Source organism: Eschscholzia californica, unplaced genomic scaffold (genome assembly GCF_041429995.1).
Source record: "Eschscholzia californica isolate CP2 unplaced genomic scaffold, dmEscCali1.0.p SCAF_3, whole genome shotgun sequence".
NCBI lineage: Eukaryota > Viridiplantae > Streptophyta > Magnoliopsida > Ranunculales > Papaveraceae > Eschscholzia > Eschscholzia californica.
This window is the reverse complement of record NW_028238420.1, coordinates 52,580,726-52,602,232: the sequence shown is the minus strand read 5'-3', so window position 1 is coordinate 52,602,232 and position 21,507 is coordinate 52,580,726. Positions and strand designations below refer to the sequence as shown.

Sequence of the window (21,507 nt, the reverse complement as noted above, 5' to 3'; positions counted from 1 at the left end):
GTAACTTGCATCACATCTATAGTATCACGAATTCAATGTTTTTCATCCTCATCAATTTTCAGTTTATTTTTCTAACTTATTATTATCTTAGATTATTAATATCATCAATTTTTAGTTTATTTTTCCTCTGACTCGAAAACAACCTCTCTTTAGTTCACATATATACACAACTAGGAATGGCCCCCATGCCGGACATTGATAATTATGAGTTGGAGAATTGATTTTTTACTTGGGGGGCCAAGGCCAGGTCAAATAGCATCTTCCTAACTTCTTGCCTCCAAAATACCCAACTTTATAAAAATAGCCATTAACAATTTTTTGAATAAATAATGAACGTCGGCCCTCTTTTCCCGCTAACCATATCATATTTCAAATCCCCCCATCTCGTAACTGATAAATTTCATCCCTACACGTGTTACATTCTATAACGTCATTTTCCAACCGTTCTTACCTAACTTTTCAGTTTCCCCCTTCTTTTATATTTCCCCCCTTCCTTCTTCCATCTTCAATTTCTCATTTCTCCTCTCCTCTCTCTTTCTCTCTACACAAATTCTCCTCTTTTTCTCTCTACAAATTCTCTCTCTCTAAATTGGTACAATGTTTGCAGATTCGAACAGCATTTCGAGATCGAAATTTGGAAATGTAATGCATTCAGATCCAGGAGTTTCATCTCTGACAGATGATGATTTTGCCATCAGAAATAGTAGTGCATCAGCAGCAGGACCTGGTTTTTACGATCAAAATCGATTAAGCGGTGAAGTTTCCCCTTGTAATATGTCACCATGGAATCAAACATCAACTTACACAAAATCTCCATGGTCTGATGAAAATTCAGCACCTAATTCATTAATCGGATCTCTTGTTCGTGAAGAAGGTCATATTTATTCATTAGCTGCTTCAGGTGAACTTCTTTATACTGGATCTGATTCGAAAAATATTCGAGTTTGGAAAAATTTGAAAGAATTCTCTGCTTTTAAATCTGCTAGTGGATTAGTTAAAGCAATTGTAATTTCAGGTGAGAAAATCTTTACTGGTCATCAAGATGGTAAAATTAGGGTTTGGAAAGTTTCTGTTAAGAATCCAAGTCTTCATAAAAGAGCAGGAACTCTTCCATCTTTAAAAGATTTAATTAGATCTACATTTAAAGGTCATAGATCTTTAAAAATTAAACATTCAGATGCTATTTCTTGTTTAAGTTTAAGTGAAGATCAATCTTTACTTTACTCTGGTTCTTGGGATAAAACCCTAAAAGTTTGGAGAGTTTCTGATTCTAAATGTATTGAATCGATCAACGCTCACGATGATGCAGTTAACTCTGTTGTATCTGGATTTAATGGATTAGTATTTACTGGATCAGCTGACGGTTCTGTTAAAGTTTGGAGAAGAGAAGTTCAAAGTAAAACAATTAAACATCCATTTGTACAAGATTTATTGAAACAAGAATGTGCAGTAACCGCGTTAACTATTAATCCGAAAGCGTCAATTGTTTATTGTGGATCTTCTGATGGTTTATTAAATTTTTGGTGTGGAGAAAATCAAGGCCAACTCTCTCATGGTGGAACCCTAAAAGGTCATAAACTTGCTGTTTTATGTTTAGCTTCAGCTGGTAATTTGGTATTTAGTGGATCGGCCGATAAAACGATTTGTGTTTGGAGAAAAGACAGTGGGGGACATCATACTTGTTTGTCCGTTTTAACGGGGCATACTGGTCCGGTTAAATGTTTAGCCGTCGAAGATGATCAAGAATCGATTAAGAGTGAACAAAGGTGGATAGTTTATAGTGGTAGTTTGGATAAATCGGTTAAGGTTTGGAATGTATCTGAACAATTACCAGATATCCCACAAATGGGCCATTTCGAACATGAACCTAATGGGTATGATACATCGTTGCCTCCGTCTCAAATGTTTCCAAATTAACAAAAACTTAACAAAAAGTACTAAGAGAAGAGAAATTACTTTCGAGCGGGCTCTTTTTGAAATGATAAACATAAAAAGTTATATCATCTGTTTTTCGGCTAGTCAAGAACTCAAAGGTTTATAGTCCTATAGTATCAACAAATTACCTTATTGACTTTTATTGAAAAAAAAAGGACTTCATTAGTATTGTTGTGGGAACTTTGAGAAGAAATATATATATATTTATGTTTGTAATTTTGCTTGTCACATAATCAATTTCAGATTAAAAAATTGCATCTTTTAATATGGAATTTTGGAGTTCTTGAATTATATGTAAGGAATGAAGGGAGAAGAAAGTACCATAGAATTGTGGGGAAGAAATTGATTGTGAGAAAATGTTGTTATTTTTGAGGTATGAATTACTCTAAAGCTAAATTAAATAATTTGGTTAATTGTATTACTAATTGATTGATGAGTAATCTATAACATTGTATTAATGTTTTTCAATTTGTAAATGAAATCCTTTTCATACTTTCTACAGAATGATATGAAATCTGAATTGATTTACTTGACGGATAATATATTAGAAATGTTAGAATTGAAAATTTTGAATTGATTTATACTTTTTGCAGAATGGTCTAAAAATTTTGTGTGGTTCATATGTAATTGGATCCTTTAGAGTAGATGTTTGTGACACAATAGAAAAACACAATAGAAAACTCAGAAAATTTTTAGATGTATATCCAAAACATAGAAAAATCAAAAACTCACCAAGACTAGGGAAAACTATTATAATTTTATTAATGAATTGAATCAATTAAATAACTATTTGATCTCCTTTATATGGAAATTCCGGTTTCGCATCGAGAGATTTGGTGTTTGGATCTCTTCATTCTAGTGTTGCATTTTGGATATTTTTCTCAAAAAATGTTAAATATAACAAAATGATAGGGGAAATTACTATTCTACCCTCTACTTGACTAACTCGAAAATTGAGAGATTTGTTGTTTGGACCCCTTTCTTATAATTGACTTGTTGTTTGGACCCCTTTATTCCAGTGTTGCGCTATGGGTTCCATTTTTCAGAAAAATGTTAAGTATTATAGTTTTGCGAAAATGTTAAATATAACAGCTCGTGAATTGCTACCCATGTCGTGAAATCAGAACCCTAATTGACATCTACCGGATGATTTGTTGGCCTCCTAACTCGAGCAACGATACCAGTCACACTTGATACACAATCTCCACCTTGATAACTAGCTATCCTTCTGTGGTTTGTGTTGTTAAACGAAGGAAGAAGATGAGTTAAATAGAAGACGAAGAGATGGGTTGAGTCCGTCCAAACGGTCATGTGGGCCAAAAATTTTGCCCGACCATCTCCGCACACGTGGCAACAATCAACTACTTAAATTACAATATTGATTATGTGAGTATTCAGTAAAGTGAGATTTTTTTAAATATAACAATACTCTCAGAATGTTCCATCAAAAGGGAGTCCAAAGTGCAACACTGAATAAAGGGGTCCAAACAACCAGACAATATAGTAAAAGGGGGTCCAAATAACAAATCTTCCTTTCGGAACTTAATCAAACTTAAATTTATAAATTCTAAATAAATAAAATACTAGAATCTAAAACTAGAAATGCTTTAATTGAGTTGAATGTTATCTTGATCGGTACTTCTTTGTTATAGCTTTTTCGTGAAGTATACTAGGAATAACCAAATATTCAGATTTCATTGAAGATTTAATTATGTCACAGAGAAATTCCCGCCTGTACCAAGTATTTTATATTTTATTAGCCCACAATTAACTATTTTTTGTAAATTAGGCTCCTAATTTACTGTTTTAGTGTTATTAATGTTAAATAATACAATTTAACCCCCTAAACTAACTATTTTATTGCAAATTAAGTCCCTAACTAACTATTTTATTGAATATACAATTAAAGTTAGCCTCTCAATTTAATTATTTTATGCTTAATTATGGTTAAAGAGACTTGTTATGCACAATTGCATCATATTTCTATCACTTTCACAAATTTAAAAATTTTCTCACAGGACGAAACATTTCAACAAAATGTATTCACTCTTCGACTGAACGAAATTTTCACCGAAATTGAAATTTCATTCCTCACTTAGAAGCGATATGAGAACATAGAAGCGATGAAAACAAATGTTGTTCGTGTAGTCTTTACCTTGATATAATTAATTTCAAAAGAATAGCTGAGTGTAGTATCTGGTCAAACTAGACTACATTAACTTCTGAGTTAGACTCTGGTCACCGTTTTGCAAAGTTTTGACCAAGATAAAACTAATATTGCAATATCAATATTATACAACGATGGGATCTTCAAACTTTGAATCAGTCTCAAGTTATAGATACAAATTAAAAGAATAGGATGATTGGATTGAGGCACTTTTAATACTCAATAGAAGTGTCTTTAAACTTATGAAAACGAATTAATCAAAAAAACCTAAAAGAATAGGATGATTGGATTCGGATCATAACATACATGGGGAACAACTAAACCTGACACCATTGAGCAATATTGATTTCTGGTTAAATTTAGTAATTACTTTTATTTTAACGAAAAAAGTCCCCAAAATTTTTGGACCAACTTAGACTTAACTCGGAGTAGTGAGGCCACGTGCCGGCCCCAACGTGAGTCACTCCTTCGCGATAGCAGATTAGATGGACAAAACAAACAGGTAATGACCAAAAAAATTCCAAATGGACGATAACATTTATCCTAGTCACAGTTCCTTCCAGTGTTTACTGTTTTTCGTTTACTGATTTTATTTTTCAGACGTTTTTGTTGTTTTTTCTAACATATTTTTTGTCATTTTTACTGTTGTTTTTTTTTGTAATTTCTGAAGCATCTTTTTGTATTTGTCTTTTCTTTACCAAAAAGTTATTATCAAAACATATTTATCACCCCACCAGTCTTTGGTGCAGTGGTTGGACACCCCTCTTAAGCCCATGAGGTCGTGGGATCGAGTCAAGGTGGAAACAATTTGCTTATCCATGTAATTTAGGCTATAAATATAGTAAATAATGTAATAATTTGTCGGGTTTTAGGCGTCTTTCATGTTGTTGGACTTTAGGCATCTTTCACTTATGGTTTAAATTAGGCGGTTGTCGTGCTTATCACATCTTCATGATGTATCAATGCCGTGTAGCGACTAACGTAAATCGTCGTCGAATTCTCTAAAAAAAAAACGTATTTTTCTATTTGTCACAAATATAGTTTCTTTCCTACTTGTGTCGAAATTAAAAAAATCTGTTTGTCTACCAAACAAATTGTTGTTTGCATGAACAACATATTGTTTGCCTTGAACAAACTATTGCTTTTTAATTATTATTTTTTTTCTTTTTCATTCTAAGTAACATTTTATCCCATTAGCCCTATAGTTTCTATTGAACAAACAACATATCGTAACGAGCACATAACAGTTTATATGGAACTAACAGTAGTTGTTTGTCTTGAACATATTATTGCTTGTTTTAAATAAACTGCTAATTTGTCTTGAATAATTTGATGTTTGTCTTGAACAAATTGTTGCTTGTTCGTTATTATTACTTTTTTATGTTATCATTCTTTTCCGGGTAACATGTTTGTCTCATTAGCCCAACAGTTTGTATCGAGAAAACAATAATTTGTATTGGGGAAAAGAAAGTTTGTGCCAAGCAAACAATAGTTTGTATTGAACAAAAACTGTTTTTCCTCACGAACAGTTTGTCTCGAACAAAATACTGTTTGTCTTGAAAAAAACTGACGTTTGTGTTGAACAAATTGTTCTTGTTGGACTACAAAAATATTATTGTCTTCTTCATCACAAGTTTTTTCTCAATTTATACAATCCAGTGAAAGAAACGGTCCACTTAAGAATTTAAAGATATCATCCATATCGTTTATCTCTTTATATCGATCTTCATCGAAAAACTTCTAATATGTATCATTTGTGGCTTGAAGAAATTAAGAAAAGTGATGTTCATACTCTTTTTGTAATCAAGTTGGTTCTCTTAATTGATGGAAGAAGAACAGAAAAACTGAGAGAGAAAGAGGTGGAGAAGAAATAGAACAAACGAAAGGGTAATTTTGTTAAATGAAGACACCAACCACATTCGTGAATAAAACTAGCGGGACTACCATTTGGTGAAATAATTTTTGTTTCAACTGCCATTTTTTTTTTCGAGAAATCGACTACGATCTACGTTAGTCATTAATATCACCGCAATTTCCTAAGTAAACACAAAGATAACTTTTATATTCGGGTCCTACTTGTTTTTCAAGTATGGAGTCAAAAGATGGTAACAATGACAACCAAATACTTGAAAGAAATTGAGTTGAATTTGAAAGATTCGAAATTGAGTTGAAGTCTGACAAATGAAACAGAAAATGAGAGATTTTTTAAAGGAAATTGAGTTGGATTCATGTTTTCTGTTCATTTGTTCTATCTTTCTTGACCAAATCTTCTCACATCTTCTGTTTTTCTGGAGTTTCTTCTCTTCTATAGTCGGTAAGGGTTGATGTTTTGGGATCTTAGGGTATGAGGGTTATCTTAAGGCAAGATTATTTTTACTAATAAACAAGTATTTTATATTTTATTAGCCCACAATTAACTATTTTTTGTAAATTAGGCTCCTAATTTACTGTTTTAGTGTTATTAATGTTAAATAATACAATTTAACCCCCTAAACTAACTATTTTATTGCAAATTAGGTCCCTAACTAACTATTTTACTGAATATAATTCAAGTTAGCCTCTCAATTTAATTATTTTATGCTTAATTATGGTTAAAGAGACTTGTTATGCACAATTGCATCATATTTCTATCACTTTCACAAATTTAGAAATTTTCTCACAGGCCGAAACATTTCAACAAAATGTTTTCACTCTTCGACTGACCGAAATTTTCACCGAAATTGAAATTTCATTCCTCACTTAGAAGCGTTATGAGAACATATATAGAAGCGATGAAAACAATTGTTGTTCGTGTAGTCTTTACCTTGATATAATTAATTTCAAAAGAAGAGCTGAGTGTAGTATCTAGTCAAACTAGACTACATTGACTTCTGAGTTAGACTCTTGGTCACCGTTTTGCAAAGTTTTGAGGAAGATAAAACTAATGTTGCAATATCAATATTATACAACAATGGGATCTTCAAACTTTGAATCAGTCTCAAGTTATTGATACAAATTAATTGGTAAAGTAAGTAAGAGGAGACTGAGTGAGGTATTAAGTCATTAATGTCCACTTGGATGACCTGCCAACTTTGACCTTATTAAAGTAGTATATGGGTTATTTGCTGGGAAGCTCAAATGGGTTCTACCTCAGTCACTCTGTCTCTCTCTCCCTCACTCCCTCTATAAATGAAACCAAATTTCACATTTCCAAACAAAACAGAAATCCTCTAAATCTTCCAAATTCCTTACAGTTATTGGTACAGATATCAGTACTAAAAGAAGAAGAAAAAACATGGATTCCTTCATGCTTGCTTATTGGGTTCCATTTTCCATTGCTTCTATTATTGCCTTTGTTTTCCTCTACAATCTCTTTTCTTCAAGAAGTACTCTTAAAAATAAGAAGATTAGGACAGCACCCATGGCAACGGGTGCTTGGCCGGTTCTTGGTCATCTCCATCTCTTTGGTTCTGGTGAATTGCCTCATAAAATGCTAGCTGCCATGGCTGACAAGTATGGCTCAGCCTTCAGGATGAAGTTCGGTAAACACACAACACTAGTTGTGAGTGATACCCGTATCGTTAAAGAATGTTTCACTACCAACGATACCCTCTTCTCTAACCGTCCTTCCACTAAAGCTTTTCAACTCATGACTTACGATAATGAGTCGGTTGCCTTTACACCTTACGGTCCTTTTTGGCGTGAGATTAGAAAGATATCCACTCTTAAACTTCTATCCAACCATCGTCTCCAAGCCATCAAGGACGTAAGAGCCTCGGAGGTAAACGTCTGCTTCAAAACCTTATACGACCAGTGTAAGAATCCAAGTGGATCAGCTCCTATTTTGATCGATATGAAGAAATGGTTCGAAGAGGTGTCGAACAACGTGGTGATGAGGGTAATTGTGGGGAGACAAAACTTTGGGTCTAAGATTGTGCAGGGTGAGGAGGAAGCTATCCATTACAAGAAGGTCATGGATGAGCTCTTACGTCTCGCTAGCTTGTCTATGTTCTCGGATTTTGCTCCTTTACTTGGTTTCTTGGACATCTTTCAAGGGAACTTGAGTGCCATGAAACAAAACGCCAAGAAGGTAGACGCAATCCTTGAGAACTGGTTGGAAGAGCATCGGAAGAAGAACTCAGTTGCTGAAAGCGAGCAAGATTTCATGGATGTTATGTTGTCAATTGCCAACGAGAGCAAGTTGTCTGGTCACGATGCCGATACTGTCATTAAAGCTACTTGCCTAGCAATGATTATGGGTGGAACAGACACTACTGCTGTAAGTCTAACATGGATCATTTCTTTATTAATGAACAATCGCCATGCTTTGAAGAAAGCTCGAGAAGAGTTAGATGCAATAGTAGGAAAGGACAGACAAGTTGAAGATTCAGATTTAAAGAATTTAGTATACATGAATGCTATCGTTAAGGAAACGATGAGAATGTACCCGTTAGGTACTCTTCTCGAACGCGATACTAAGGAGGACTGTGAGATCGGCGGGTTCCATGTCAAAGGTGGGACGAGGTTGCTAGTGAATGTGTGGAAGTTGCAACGAGACCCAAATGTATGGGTTGATCCAACAGAATTTAGACCCGAAAGATTTCTGTCCGAGAATGCGGATATAGATGTTGGAGGTCAGCATTTTGAGTTGCTACCATTTGGAGCAGGACGAAGGGTGTGCCCTGGGGTGTCGTTCGCACTACAATTCATGCATTTAGTACTTGCTCGCCTCATCCATGGATACGATTTGAATACTCTAAACGAAGAAAATGTGGATCTAACGGAGAGCCCAGAAGGACACGTGAACCACAAAGCATCGCCTCTTGATCTCATCCTCACCCCTCGTCTACATTACAAGTTGTACGAATAGTTTTATATGGGATTTCTTTTTCATTCTTTCAAATACTAATTAAACATCGGTAGATTGCCAAATTTTTCTATTGTAACTTATAAGATAAAATAAATATATTCATGTAATATACAAATGAAATTTCATTTCAAGTCTCTTTTACCCTTTTGTTTTTCTATTTATTGGCGAGATAAAAGATTTCGTACCACAATTTTGAACCGGTGATGTACGCTTTGGTAATGCTCCGGGATATCATTGCAGAGTTTTTTCGACTATGTGGAGAGCCAAAAAATCATCTTATTGCTTCACCAATCTTTGAATTACAGCTTGATTTTTCCGTAAGGAAAGCTCATCCATTAGAATTTGACTAATTTTTTTTAAAACATTATTTGACTAATTTTTTACCTAGAACATGCATAAAAAATAATAACGTTTGTTACCCCAATAGGTGAAAAATAATGTCTTTTCACCAACACACCCATACAAATGTATTTATTTACAGAGGCGACAGGCAGTGGCAGGCCTAGGAGCACAATTACATTAAACAACAAAAAAGAATACCATCGTCATTGACGATTCGCGGCGCTTCATTACGAAACTCTACAGAAATTAGTTATAAATCCAAATTGCTAAAAAGATATATAATGTGTCGTTCAAACCAATGATCTTTATATGTTAAGCAACACTCTCAAATAATAAGTACCAATGATCTTTTTTGTACGGAGTATTTTGAAGTCCCCTTGTAAAAGTTAATGGCGCCTCCCCTTGAGAGGAAGTTTGTGAAGGACTGAGGCACTTTTAATACTAAATAGAAGTGTCTTTAAACTTATGAAAACAAATTAATCAAAAAAACCTAAAAGAATAGGATGGTTGGATTCGGATCATAACATACATGGGGAACAACTAAACCTGGCACCAATGAGCAATATTGATTTCTGGTTAAATTTAGTAATTACTTTTATTTTAACGAAAAAAAAGTCCCCAAAATTTTTGGACCAACTTAGACTCTTAACTCGGAGTAGTGAGGCCACGTGCCGGCCTCAACGTGAGTCACTCCTTCGCGATAGCAGATTAGATGGACAAAACAAACAGGTAATGACCAAAAAAATTCCAAATGGACAATAACATTTATCCTAGTCACAATTCCTTCCAGTGTTTACTGTTTTTCGTTTACTGATTTTATTTTTCAGACATTTTTGTTGTTTTTTCTAACATATTTTTTGTCATTTTTACTGTTGTTTTTTTTTTGTAATTTCTGAAGCATCTTTTTGTATTTGTCTGTTCTTTTACCAAAAAGTTATTATCAAAACATATTTATCACCCCACCAGTCTTTGGTGTAGTGGTTGGACACCCCTCTTAAGCCCATGAGGTCGTGGGATCGAGTCAAGGTGGAAACAATTTGCTTATCCATGTAATTTAGGCTATAAATATAGTAAATAATGTAATAATTTGTCGGTTTTAGGCGTCTTTCATGTTGTTGGACTTTAGGCATCTTTCACTTATGGTTTAAATTAGGCGGTTGTCATGCTTATCACATCTTCATGATGTATCAATGCCGTGTAGCGACTAACGTAAATCGTCGTCGAATTCTCTAAAAAAAACGTATTTTTCTATTTGTCACAAAAATAGTTTCTTTCCTACTTGTGTCGAAATTAAAAAAATCTGTTTGTCTACCAAACAAATTGTTGTTTGCATGAACAAACTATTGTTTTCCTTGAACAAACTATTGCTTTTTAATTACTATTCTTTTTTTTCTTTTTCATTCTAAGTAATATTTTATCCCATTAGCCCTATAGTTTCTATTGAACAAACAACATATCGTAACGAGCACATAACAGTTTATATGGAACTAACAGTAGTTGTTTGCCTTGAACATATTATTGCTTGTTTTAAATAAACTGCTAATTTGTCTTGAATGATTTGATGTTTGTCTTGAACAAATTGTTGCTTGTTCGTTATTATTACTTTTTTCTGTTATCATTCTTTTCCGGGTAACATGTTTGTCTCATGAGCCCAACAGTTTGTATCGAGAAAACAATAATTTGTATTGGGGAAAAGAAAGTTTGTGCCAAGCAAACAATAGTTTGTATTGAACAAAAACTGTTTTTCCTCACGAACAGTTTGTCTCGAACAAAATATTGTTTGTCTTGAAAAAAACTGACGTTTGTGTTGAACAAATTGTTCTTGTTGGACTACAAAAATATTATTGTCTTCTTCATCACAAGTTTTTTCTCAGTTTATACAATCCAGTGAAAGAAACGGTCCACTTAAGAATTTAAAGATATCATCCATATCGTTTATCTCTTTATATCGATCTTCATCGAAAAACTTCTAATATGTATCATTTGTGGCTTGAAAAAATTAAGAAAAGTGATGTTCATACTCTTTTTGTAATCAAGTTGGTTCTCTTAATTGATGGAAGAAGAACAGAAAAACTGAGAGAGAAAGAGGTAGAGAAGAAATAGAACAAACGAAAGGGTAATTTTGTTAAATGAAGACACCAACCACATTCGTGAATAAAACTAGCGGGACTACCATTTGGTGAAATAATTTTTGTTTCAACTGCCATTTTTTTTTCGAGAAATCGACTACGATCTACGTTAGTCATTAATATCACCGCAATTTCCTAAGTAAACACAAAGATAACTTTATATTCGGGTCCTACTTGTTTTTCAAGTATGGAGTCAAAAGATGGTAACAATGACAACCAAATACTTGAAAGAAATTGAGTTGAATTTGAAAGATTCGAAATTGAGTTGAAGTCTGACAAATGAAACAGAAAATGAGAGATTTTTTAAAGGAAATTGAGTTGGATTCATGTTTTCTGTTCATTTGTTCTATCTTTCTTGACCAAATCTTCTCACATCTTCTGTTTTTCTGGAGTTTCTTCTCTTCTATAGTCGGTAAGGGTTGATGTTTTGGGATCTTAGGGTATGAGGGTTATCTTAAGGCAAGATTATTTTTACTAATAAACAAGTATTTTATATTTTATTAGCCCACAATTAACTATTTTTTGTAAATTAGGCTCCTAATTTACTGTTTTAGTGTTATTAATGTTAAATAATACAATTTAACCCCCTAAACTAACTATTTTATTGCAAATTAGGTCCCTAACTAACTATTTTACTGAATATAATTCAAGTTAGCCTCTCAATTTAATTATTTTATGCTTAATTATGGTTAAAGAGACTTGTTATGCACAATTGCATCATATTTCTATCACTTTCACAAATTTAGAAATTTTCTCACAGGCCGAAACATTTCAACAAAATGTTTTCACTCTTCGACTGACCGAAATTTTCACCGAAATTGAAATTTCATTCCTCACTTAGAAGCGTTATGAGAACATATATAGAAGCGATGAAAACAATTGTTGTTCGTGTAGTCTTTACCTTGATATAATTAATTTCAAAAGAAGAGCTGAGTGTAGTATCTAGTCAAACTAGACTACATTGACTTCTGAGTTAGACTCTTGGTCACCGTTTTGCAAAGTTTCGACGAAGATAAAACTAATGTTGCAATATCAATATTATACAACAATGGGATCTTCAAACTTTGAATCAGTCTCAAGTTATTGATACAAATTAATTGGTAAAGTAAGTAAGAGGAGACTGAGTGAGGTATTAAGTCATTAATGTCCGCTTGGATGACCTGCCAACTTTGACCTTATTAAAATAGTATATGGGTTATTTGCTGGGAAGCTCAAATGGGTTCTACCTCAGTCACTCTGTCTCTCTCTCCCTCACTCCCTCTATAAATGAAACCAAATTTCACATTTCCAAACAAAACAGAAATCCTCTAAATCTTCCAAATTCCTTACAGTTATTGGTACAGATATCAGTACTAAAAGAAGAAGAAAAAACATGGATTCCTTCATGCTTGCTTATTGGGTTCCATTTTTATTAGGATCCAACGGATCCTCCAAGGCCCGGCTATACTCGGCCACCCAAGTACCCGGTTGATTTAGTCATAGATAGTTATATAGTTAAGATTTAGTTTAGATCTTATAATTCAAATTTCAAATACTTGTATTCATCTATATATACTGTAATCATTTAACCAAATAATATAAGAGAAATCAGATTCAAATCTCTCTCTAACTCTATCTCTATCACTCTCTCTCGGCCAACTATCTCTCTCTCTCTTCTCGGTTTTCTCTCTTAATCACAGAGGTACTAACCTCTTCACATGGTATAAGAGCTACCAATTTTTTTTTCATTGATTCATTATGACTAATCCTGGTGATACAACTTCTGAAACTAATCCAATCTCTGCTCAATCCAGTGTGGGTTTCGATGTCCATCATTCCGATTCCCCTACAACGGTTCTCATCACTCCACCTCTCTCTGGAGATAATTATTCATCATGGGCTCGTGCCATGAAAATGGCACTTCGAGCCAAAGATAAGTTGGGTTTTGTGGACGGTTCCATTCCCAAGCCTTCATCTCCAACCGACATTCATTCACGGGAACGATGCAACGACCTTGTTGCTAGTTGGATCATGAATTCGGTTGCTACTGATATTCGTTCTTCAATACTTTATGATGAAAGTGCTGCGGACATTTGGAAAAACTTGCATGATCGTTTTTTCCAAACTAATGCTCCGAAAATCTACCAACTCAAACGCGCCATTTCTAACCTCAAACAAGATGGTTCGGACGTTTCTTCATACTTTACTCAATTGAAATCTCTCCAAGATGAGCTACACTCTCTATTAGCTATTGAACCATGCGTTTGTGGCCACGGTAAGTCAATATTGGAACGTTCAAATCAAGAACGAGCAATGGAGTTCCTTCAAGGACTCCATGATCGTTTTTCGGCCATTAGGAGCCAAATTCTCTTGATGGATCCTTTCCCTTCTATTTTACGAATCCATTCCCTCGTAAAACAAGAGGAAGTCCAACAACATATTATTTCATCTCCTCTTCCCGGCGTAGAATCAGCGGCTCTTGCCGTCGGTCATTCCAATGGCAACTCTCGGGTTGACAAACCAAGAGGCAAGAGGCCTCGTCCTTACTGTGAACATTGCAAGAATCATGGTCACACCATCTCCACTTGCTATCAATTACATGGGTACCCTTCTCGCAATGGTCCACGTCCTCGACCTCAAGAACACTCCGGTCCACTTGCTGCCTCCATCGACACCATGGGAAGCTCATCTTCGGTGCCTTTAGCGACCTCTCTCAGTCCAGAACAGTACCAATCATTGCTTAACTTACTGGCCCAGCAACGATCTGCTGAAGGCAACCACTCTGCAGGCACCTCATCAAATAGAAACGCTTCTGTTGGAACTCCGTCTACAGGCACCCCTGAGCCGAACATTAACCTCACAGGTATGAACCTCTTTTTTAATCCGTGGGTGATTGATTCCGGGGCAGCAAAGCATATTTTCTCGTCCCTCTCTTGTTTTTCTACATATGTTCCGGCTCCACCGGATTATTTTGTCCGTTTACCCGACGGAACTCGTGTTCGAGTCCTTCACATCGGTTCGGTCCATTTCTCAAAATCATTTTATTTATTGAATGTATTACATATACCTTCATTTCAGTTCAATCTAATATCCGTATATGAAATCTCATCATCTCTTTATTGTCGCGTTTCGTTTGATTCCGATTCTTGTGTTTTTCAGGACCGAGTAACGAAAGCGACGATTGGACTTGGTGATCCTCGAGATGGACTCTATTTCCTTCGCACGGAGCCTCGAATTTCTTTAGTTCTTCCTTTGATTAATAATTGTGCTAGTAATGTTAATTTCGATGTATGGCACTATAGATTAGGTCATCCTTCTATTTCTCGCTTCAAGTACTTTCGTAATAAACTTCCATGTATGAAATCAATTTCGTTTAATAATGTTAATAAAGCTCCGTGTTTCGTATGTCCACAATCTAAACATACCCGATTACCATTTCCTATTAGCACATCTTTATCGTCTCGTCCGTTCCAACTTATTCATGTCGACTTATGGGGACCCTTCTCGGTCCCCTCCCTATCCGGTTGTCGCTATTTCTTGACAATCGTAGATGACTTCTCGCGTTGCACTTGGCTTTTTCTTCTTCATTGTAAATCGGAGACTACCAAGTGTGTTATACGTTTCTTTCATTATGTATACAATCAATTTAATTCAAAAATCTCAACTTTAACGTCACAAAATGGAACTCCCATTTTGTCTCAAATTCAAACATTCCGATCGGATAATGGATCGGAATTTCTCAACAATGAACTTCAACAATTTTTTCATCATCATGGCGTTATTCATCAACGTACATGTGTATACACCCCTCAACAAAATGGGGTGGTTGAACGGAAACACCGTCATATCTTAGAGGTGGCCCGTTCCCTTCGTATTCAAGCAAATTTACCTCTCTCCTTTTGGGGAGAGTGTGTTCTTACGGCGGTTTACCTAATAAACAAGCTTCCGACACCAATTCTCAATGGTATCTCACCTCATGAGAAACTTTTAGGTTCACCTCCAAATTTAAATCACTTAAGAGTTTTCGGATGTTTATCCTTTGCTCGTAATCCATTAGTAAAAACTAAATTGGACTCCCGTGCTACTTCGGGAATCTTCATTGGCTATCCCCACGGCCAAAAGGGATATCGTATTTACGATCCCATTTCTCGTCGTTGTTTCACGTCTCGTGATGTCACATTCCATGAAGACATTTTCCCCATGAAATCTAACAATAATACTTCTTCTTCATCTCGCCCTTTTATCTCCATTTCGGATGACACCTCGTTTCAATATCCATCACCATTACACACTTCCGCCACCACTCCTTCTACTCGGCTTCTGGAAACTCACTCTTCCCAGCCGATAGTGCCTATAGTGCCTAACTCTCCTGTTGCACGTAGGGCGCCTTCAGAATCTTCCAACTTTACTGTTCCCACGCCCAACTCTAATACGCTGGTCCAGCCTACTTCTCGGGACACTCCTTCAACTCCTGTTTCTACTTCGGGCCCGGCTAATGACACTGACATGTCTGCAGGCACCCCCGCCACCTCTAATGTTGATCCTCTGTCTGCAGACACCGCTGAAGCTCCTGTCCAGCAGCTTGTTCGGTCTCAACGAACCCGAAGACCTCCATCTCATCTCTCGGATTACATCTGTTCCGTTCCCTATCCTCTTGAACGACATTTCTCTATTAATTCTTTGTCTGCCCATCATCGAGTCTTCTTGTCATCGGTTCTTTCTACATCTGAACCCACGTCTTTTGCCCATGCAATGAAATTTCCTCATTGGCGTGAGGCCATGGCCAAAGAAATCAAGGCTCTCGAATCAAACAACACATGGTCTGTTGTTCCTCTTCCGCCTAATAAACGTCCCATAGGATGCAAATGGGTTTATAAAGTAAAATTTAAATCTGACGGTTCGATCGAACGTTATAAAGCCCGCCTCGTCGCGAAAGGCTATACCCAAATAGAGGGTTTAGACTATCATGACACTTTCGCTCCCGTTGCGAAATTGGTAACGGTAAGAGTCCTCCTTTCCATTGCGGCTATTAAAGGATGGTCCTTACATCAACTTGATGTAAACAACGCCTTTCTTCAAGGCGATCTCAATGAAGAAGTTTTTATGAAACTTCCTCCTGGCTTTTCCGTTCAGGGGGAGTCTCGTGTGTGTCGTCTAAATAAATCATTGTATGGCCTCAAACAGGCCTCTCGCCAATGGTTCTCTAAATTCTCCTCTGTTTTGATTTCAAAGGGTTTTCTTCAATCTAAAGCCGACTATTCTTTATTCACCCTCATTAATGGTTCTACATCTATTTTCGTCCTTGTCTATGTCGATGATATAATCATCACTGGAAACAATGATTCTGCGATCTCTAGTTTTAAGCAATTCCTTGATCGAACATTTTCTCTCAAGGATCTTGGTCGCCTTCAATACTTCTTAGGTATTGAAGTTTCTCGTTCTTCTAAAGGAATTTTCTTATGCCAACGCAAATATGCGCTTGACATCTTAAAAGACTCTGGCCTCACTGCCTCTAAACCATCCTCTTTTCCGATGGAACAAAAGTCACATCTCCGTCCTACCGATGGAGATCCTTTGCCTGACCCCACCATCTATCGTCGTCTGATAGGTCGACTATTATATCTTACTGTCACATCCTGACATCACATACTCAGTCAATAATTTAAGTCAGTTTATGCAATCTCCTAGTCAAATTCATCTTGACGCAGCTCATAGAATCCTCCGCTATCTTAAGGGTTCCCTCGATAAAGGCATTTTTTTATCTGCTTCCAGTTCCCTTCATCTTTCGGGCTACTGTGACTCAGACTGGGCTGGTTGTCCAACCACTAGAAGGTCCACCACTGGATATTTCACGATGATTGGTTCCAGTCCCCTTTCTTGGAAATCCAAGAAACAACCAACGGTAGCTAAATCATCGGCTGAAGCCGAATATAGAGCACTTGCTACTGTTACATGTGAGCTTCAGTGGTTAAAATATCTTCTCAAAGATCTGGGATTTGACCACTCTTCTCCAATGACGATTCATTGCGATAATAAGGCAACTCTCCACATTGCTGATAACCCGGTGTTTCACGAAAGAACAAAACATATCGAAATCGATTGCCATTTTGTTCGCGAGAAACTAAAAGACAACACCATTGAAACAAAGTTTACTCCGTCAACCGATCAACTTGCAGACATCTTCACTAAACCGTTGGGAGCTGATCCGTTTCAGAAGTTAATTGGCAAGTTGGGCGTCCTCTCCATTTCCGCTCCAACTTGAGGGGGAGTATTAGGATCCAACGGATCCTCCAAGGCCCGGCTATACTCGGCCACCCGAGTACCCGGTTGATTTAGTCATAGATAGTTATATAGTTAAGATTTAGTTTAGATCTTATAATTCAAATTTCAAATACTTGTATTCATCTATATATACTGTAATCATTTAACCAAATAATATAAGAGAAATCAGATTCAAATCTCTCTCTAACTCTATCTCTATCACTCTCTCTCGGCCAACTATCTCTCTCTCTCTTCTCGGTTTTCTCTCTTAATCACAGAGGTACTAACCTCTTCACAATTTTCCATTGCTTCTATTATTGCCTTTGTTTTCCTCTACAATCTCTTTTCTTCAAGAAGTACTCTTAAAAATAAGAAGATTAGGACAGCACCCATGGCAACGGGTGCTTGGCCGGTTCTTGGTCATCTCCATCTCTTTGGTTCTGGTGAATTGCCTCATAAAATGCTAGCTGCCATGGCTGACAAGTATGGCTCAGCCTTCAGGATGAAGTTCGGTAAACACACAACACTAGTTGTGAGTGATACCCGTATCGTTAAAGAATGTTTCACTACCAACGATACCCTCTTCTCTAACCGTCCTTCCACTAAAGCTTTTCAACTCATGACTTACGATAATGAGTCGGTTGCCTTTACACCTTACGGTCCTTTTTGGCGTGAGATTAGAAAGATATCCACTCTTAAACTTCTATCCAACCATCGTCTCCAAGCCATCAAGGACGTAAGAGCCTCGGAGGTAAACGTCTGCTTCAAAACCTTATACGACCAGTGTAAGAATCCAAGTGGATCAGCTCCTATTTTGATCGATATGAAGAAATGGTTCGAAGAGGTGTCGAACAACGTGGTGATGAGGGTAATTGTGGGGAGACAAAACTTTGGGTCTAAGATTGTGCAGGGTGAGGAGGAAGCTATCCATTACAAGAAGGTCATGGATGAGCTCTTACGTCTCGCTAGCTTGTCTATGTTCTCGGATTTTGCTCCTTTACTTGGTTTCTTGGACATCTTTCAAGGGAACTTGAGTGCCATGAAACAAAACGCCAAGAAGGTAGACGCAATCCTTGAGAACTGGTTGGAAGAGCATCGGAAGAAGAAGAACTCAGTTGCTGAAAGCGAGCAAGATTTCATGGATGTTATGTTGTCAATTGCCAACGAGAGCAAGTTGTCTGGTCGCGATGCCGATACTGTCATTAAAGCTACTTGCCTAGCAATGATTATGGGTGGAACAGACACTACTGCTGTAAGTCTAACATGGATCATTTCTTTATTAATGAACAATCGCCATGCTTTGAAGAAAGCTCGAGAAGAGTTAGATGCAATAGTAGGAAAGGACAGACAAGTTGAAGATTCAGATTTAAAGAATTTAGTATACATGAATGCTATCGTTAAGGAAACGATGAGAATGTACCCGTTAGGTACTCTTCTCGAACGCGATACTAAGGAGGACTGTGAGATCGGCGGGTTCCATGTCAAAGGTGGGATGAGGTTGCTAGTGAATGTGTGGAAGTTGCAACGAGACCCAAATGTATGGTAATAGGATACGTTACATAAGGAGGATCGAAAATAGGAGATCTGGCGGTCAAGATAAGTTGCAGAAATAATATACGTGTATGTACGTGACGGATCGAGAAGACGAGATCCGACGATCAAGAAGAATTCAGAATATTGAAGATATTTGAAGATATATTGAAGATATATTAAAAATATGTGAAGATTTAGTTTCTTATATTCAGAATATCTCTTGTAACTATCTAATGGTAATATTAGATAGATTTTTTATTATTTCCTAGTTTAGTAATCAGAAACTAGGAAACCCTAAACCCTAAGTCATCTATAAATAGGAGAGGGTTCTAGGATTCAAACTCATCGAGTTATGTCTGACCAATGTAACCGATCAAACCCACATACAATTGTATGTGGTGATTATTAATAAAGAGTTATTTCTCCGTGGATGTAGGTCTTGAGTATTCGACCGAACCACGTTAAATTATCGTGTCTTTACTTTATATCCATACCTCCGATTATTATATAATCGTGAATTTAACATGGTATCATGAGCAGGTTTACCAATCTAGCTTAATCGATTTTTTTTGCTTCCGCTATTTCCAATGAGTTTCTTTCATTGCGATTCTACTTTTCAACCACATGGAAAATTTTCTAAGATTTACATTAAAAGTTTCATTGGCCTTCGACATCGTATTAGAGAAGACTTCAATTTATTGGATACTTATTTCTACTCATCATAGAAGCATGAAGGAGTTTCTGTTTTATTGATTTCTTCAACTCAAAGGTCAGTCTACATCTTTTCATAATTTTTCAACTATTTCTTTAGTTTTTTGAATTAGACTTGTCCAAGTTAGATTTGACCATTGCTTCAACTAAATGGAATAGGTCAGATCCAAACACCATATCATTTTTTTTTCAATCAGACTTCTCTAGTCAGATTTCGTTTGTATTCAAGTGTCTTATAAACCGTGTTCATCCCAGAGGCCAGACCCACTTGCTTGGATTCAATGGATTGTGTTTATTAGGAGTAGTTGAATAGTTGATTACTTGATTTAGATACCTACCAAGTTTGACTCAAAGAAAAACCCGGCACCTTATCCCCGAGTCCACTCAGATTGACTCCAATCCGAAGGTATAACCTTGAGTCCACTCAGATTCCAGTTTTCCAATCTGATTTGAGTCCACTCAGATTTGAACTAAGTTATAACCCTAATCCGACCCGCGAGACCAGCTCCTACAATTCGCTGACCAAGTCAATGAATTTTGACCACCCAATACCCGAGCTGCAGCTTCTTCTTTCCCGTGACAAACTCGAGGGTTCGATTCCGGCGACATTAGCCGGCGAAATTTTCATTCCCAATCGATTGATTCCATCGATTTGGACGTTATATACTAACCACCAAAGATCTACCTTTTGATTTGGTGAAGAATCAACCATTTTTATAACCCGAAAATTCATATTATCGGGACTTTCTCTCTCTACAAACCAATCCATCAACGGTAATTCTTAGCCGAGTTTGATTGATATGGCTTATACCAATCATGGATTAGGAACCTCATAAACATTACATGTGATTTTATCGTTTAATTTGATTCCTAATTTGAGATTGAGAAACCCTAGTTTTAGGACAATCCAGTTTTGGAAAACCCTAACTTTGTTAGAAATTTAATTTCCCAAATTACATATTTGTGACAGTTTGTTTTTCGCCACAGTTTTGTGTGACAAATTTTTGCCACAGTTTCAACTGTCGGAATTTTTTTGTGACAGATATTTCTTTACTGTCACTTATATCCAACTATTCATAGTTGTGACCCATTTTTCTACTGTCACTTATATCCATCTGTGACGCAATTCTTTTGTCACCTTTTCTAGTTTGATATGTGACACTAAATAGATTAATTTCATCTATTTCTCTTCCGGATTCATCCGTGACATTTCCAAAACCATACATTCGGTATGATGACTTCTATTTCTTACCAATATATGTTGGATTTTTTCTACGACAAATAGAATATTTCTATTTTGATTTTTAATCACGGATTCACCCGTAATATTTTCAATATCATACTTTGTCTATGATAATCTTTATTTATTTCCAAGTTCAATTTTTGGAAATTCCTTTCACCTAATAGAGTATATCTTCGACGAATAAAGTATCTCTTTCACGAATTGAATATCTCTATCTTTTCCGGAATTATATCCGCGATCTTGTCTTTTTTGGCAATGAATTTCATGTCGACCATCGTTTTGGTTGTTCCTTATCCAATATTTTTTTGGTATTCCGACAGTGATTTCTTGTCGATTTTAAACAAAACAACATTACTTT

General features: G+C 36.2%; 1 protein-coding gene and 3 pseudogenes across 3 annotated transcripts; all 4 read left to right on the top strand.

Moving 5' to 3' along the window:
- The first annotated feature begins 513 nt into the window (after positions 1-513).
- Positions 514-2,439, top strand: LOC147551729 (protein JINGUBANG pseudogene; annotated as a pseudogene). The gene has a single exon (XR_015238822.1). The product of XR_015238822.1 is annotated as a protein JINGUBANG pseudogene (transcript).
- Positions 2,440-7,285: 4,846 nt separating this feature from the next.
- On the top strand, positions 7,286-9,082 carry LOC147551728 (protopine 6-monooxygenase pseudogene; annotated as a pseudogene). Its single transcript, XR_015238969.1, has one exon. The product of XR_015238969.1 is annotated as a protopine 6-monooxygenase pseudogene (transcript).
- A 4,077-nt stretch (positions 9,083-13,159) lies between these two features.
- On the top strand, positions 13,160-14,668 carry LOC147551727 (uncharacterized). Its single transcript, XM_086668593.1, has 2 exons — positions 13,160-14,264; positions 14,561-14,668. The coding sequence occupies exons 1-2, from the start codon at positions 13,160-13,162 to the stop codon at positions 14,593-14,595; spliced, it is 1,140 nt and encodes a 379-aa protein (XP_086524719.1). The 3' UTR covers positions 14,596-14,668.
- A 3,297-nt stretch (positions 14,669-17,965) lies between these two features.
- On the top strand, positions 17,966-19,208 carry LOC147551726 (protopine 6-monooxygenase pseudogene; annotated as a pseudogene).
- The last annotated feature ends 2,299 nt before the right edge of the window (positions 19,209-21,507 follow it).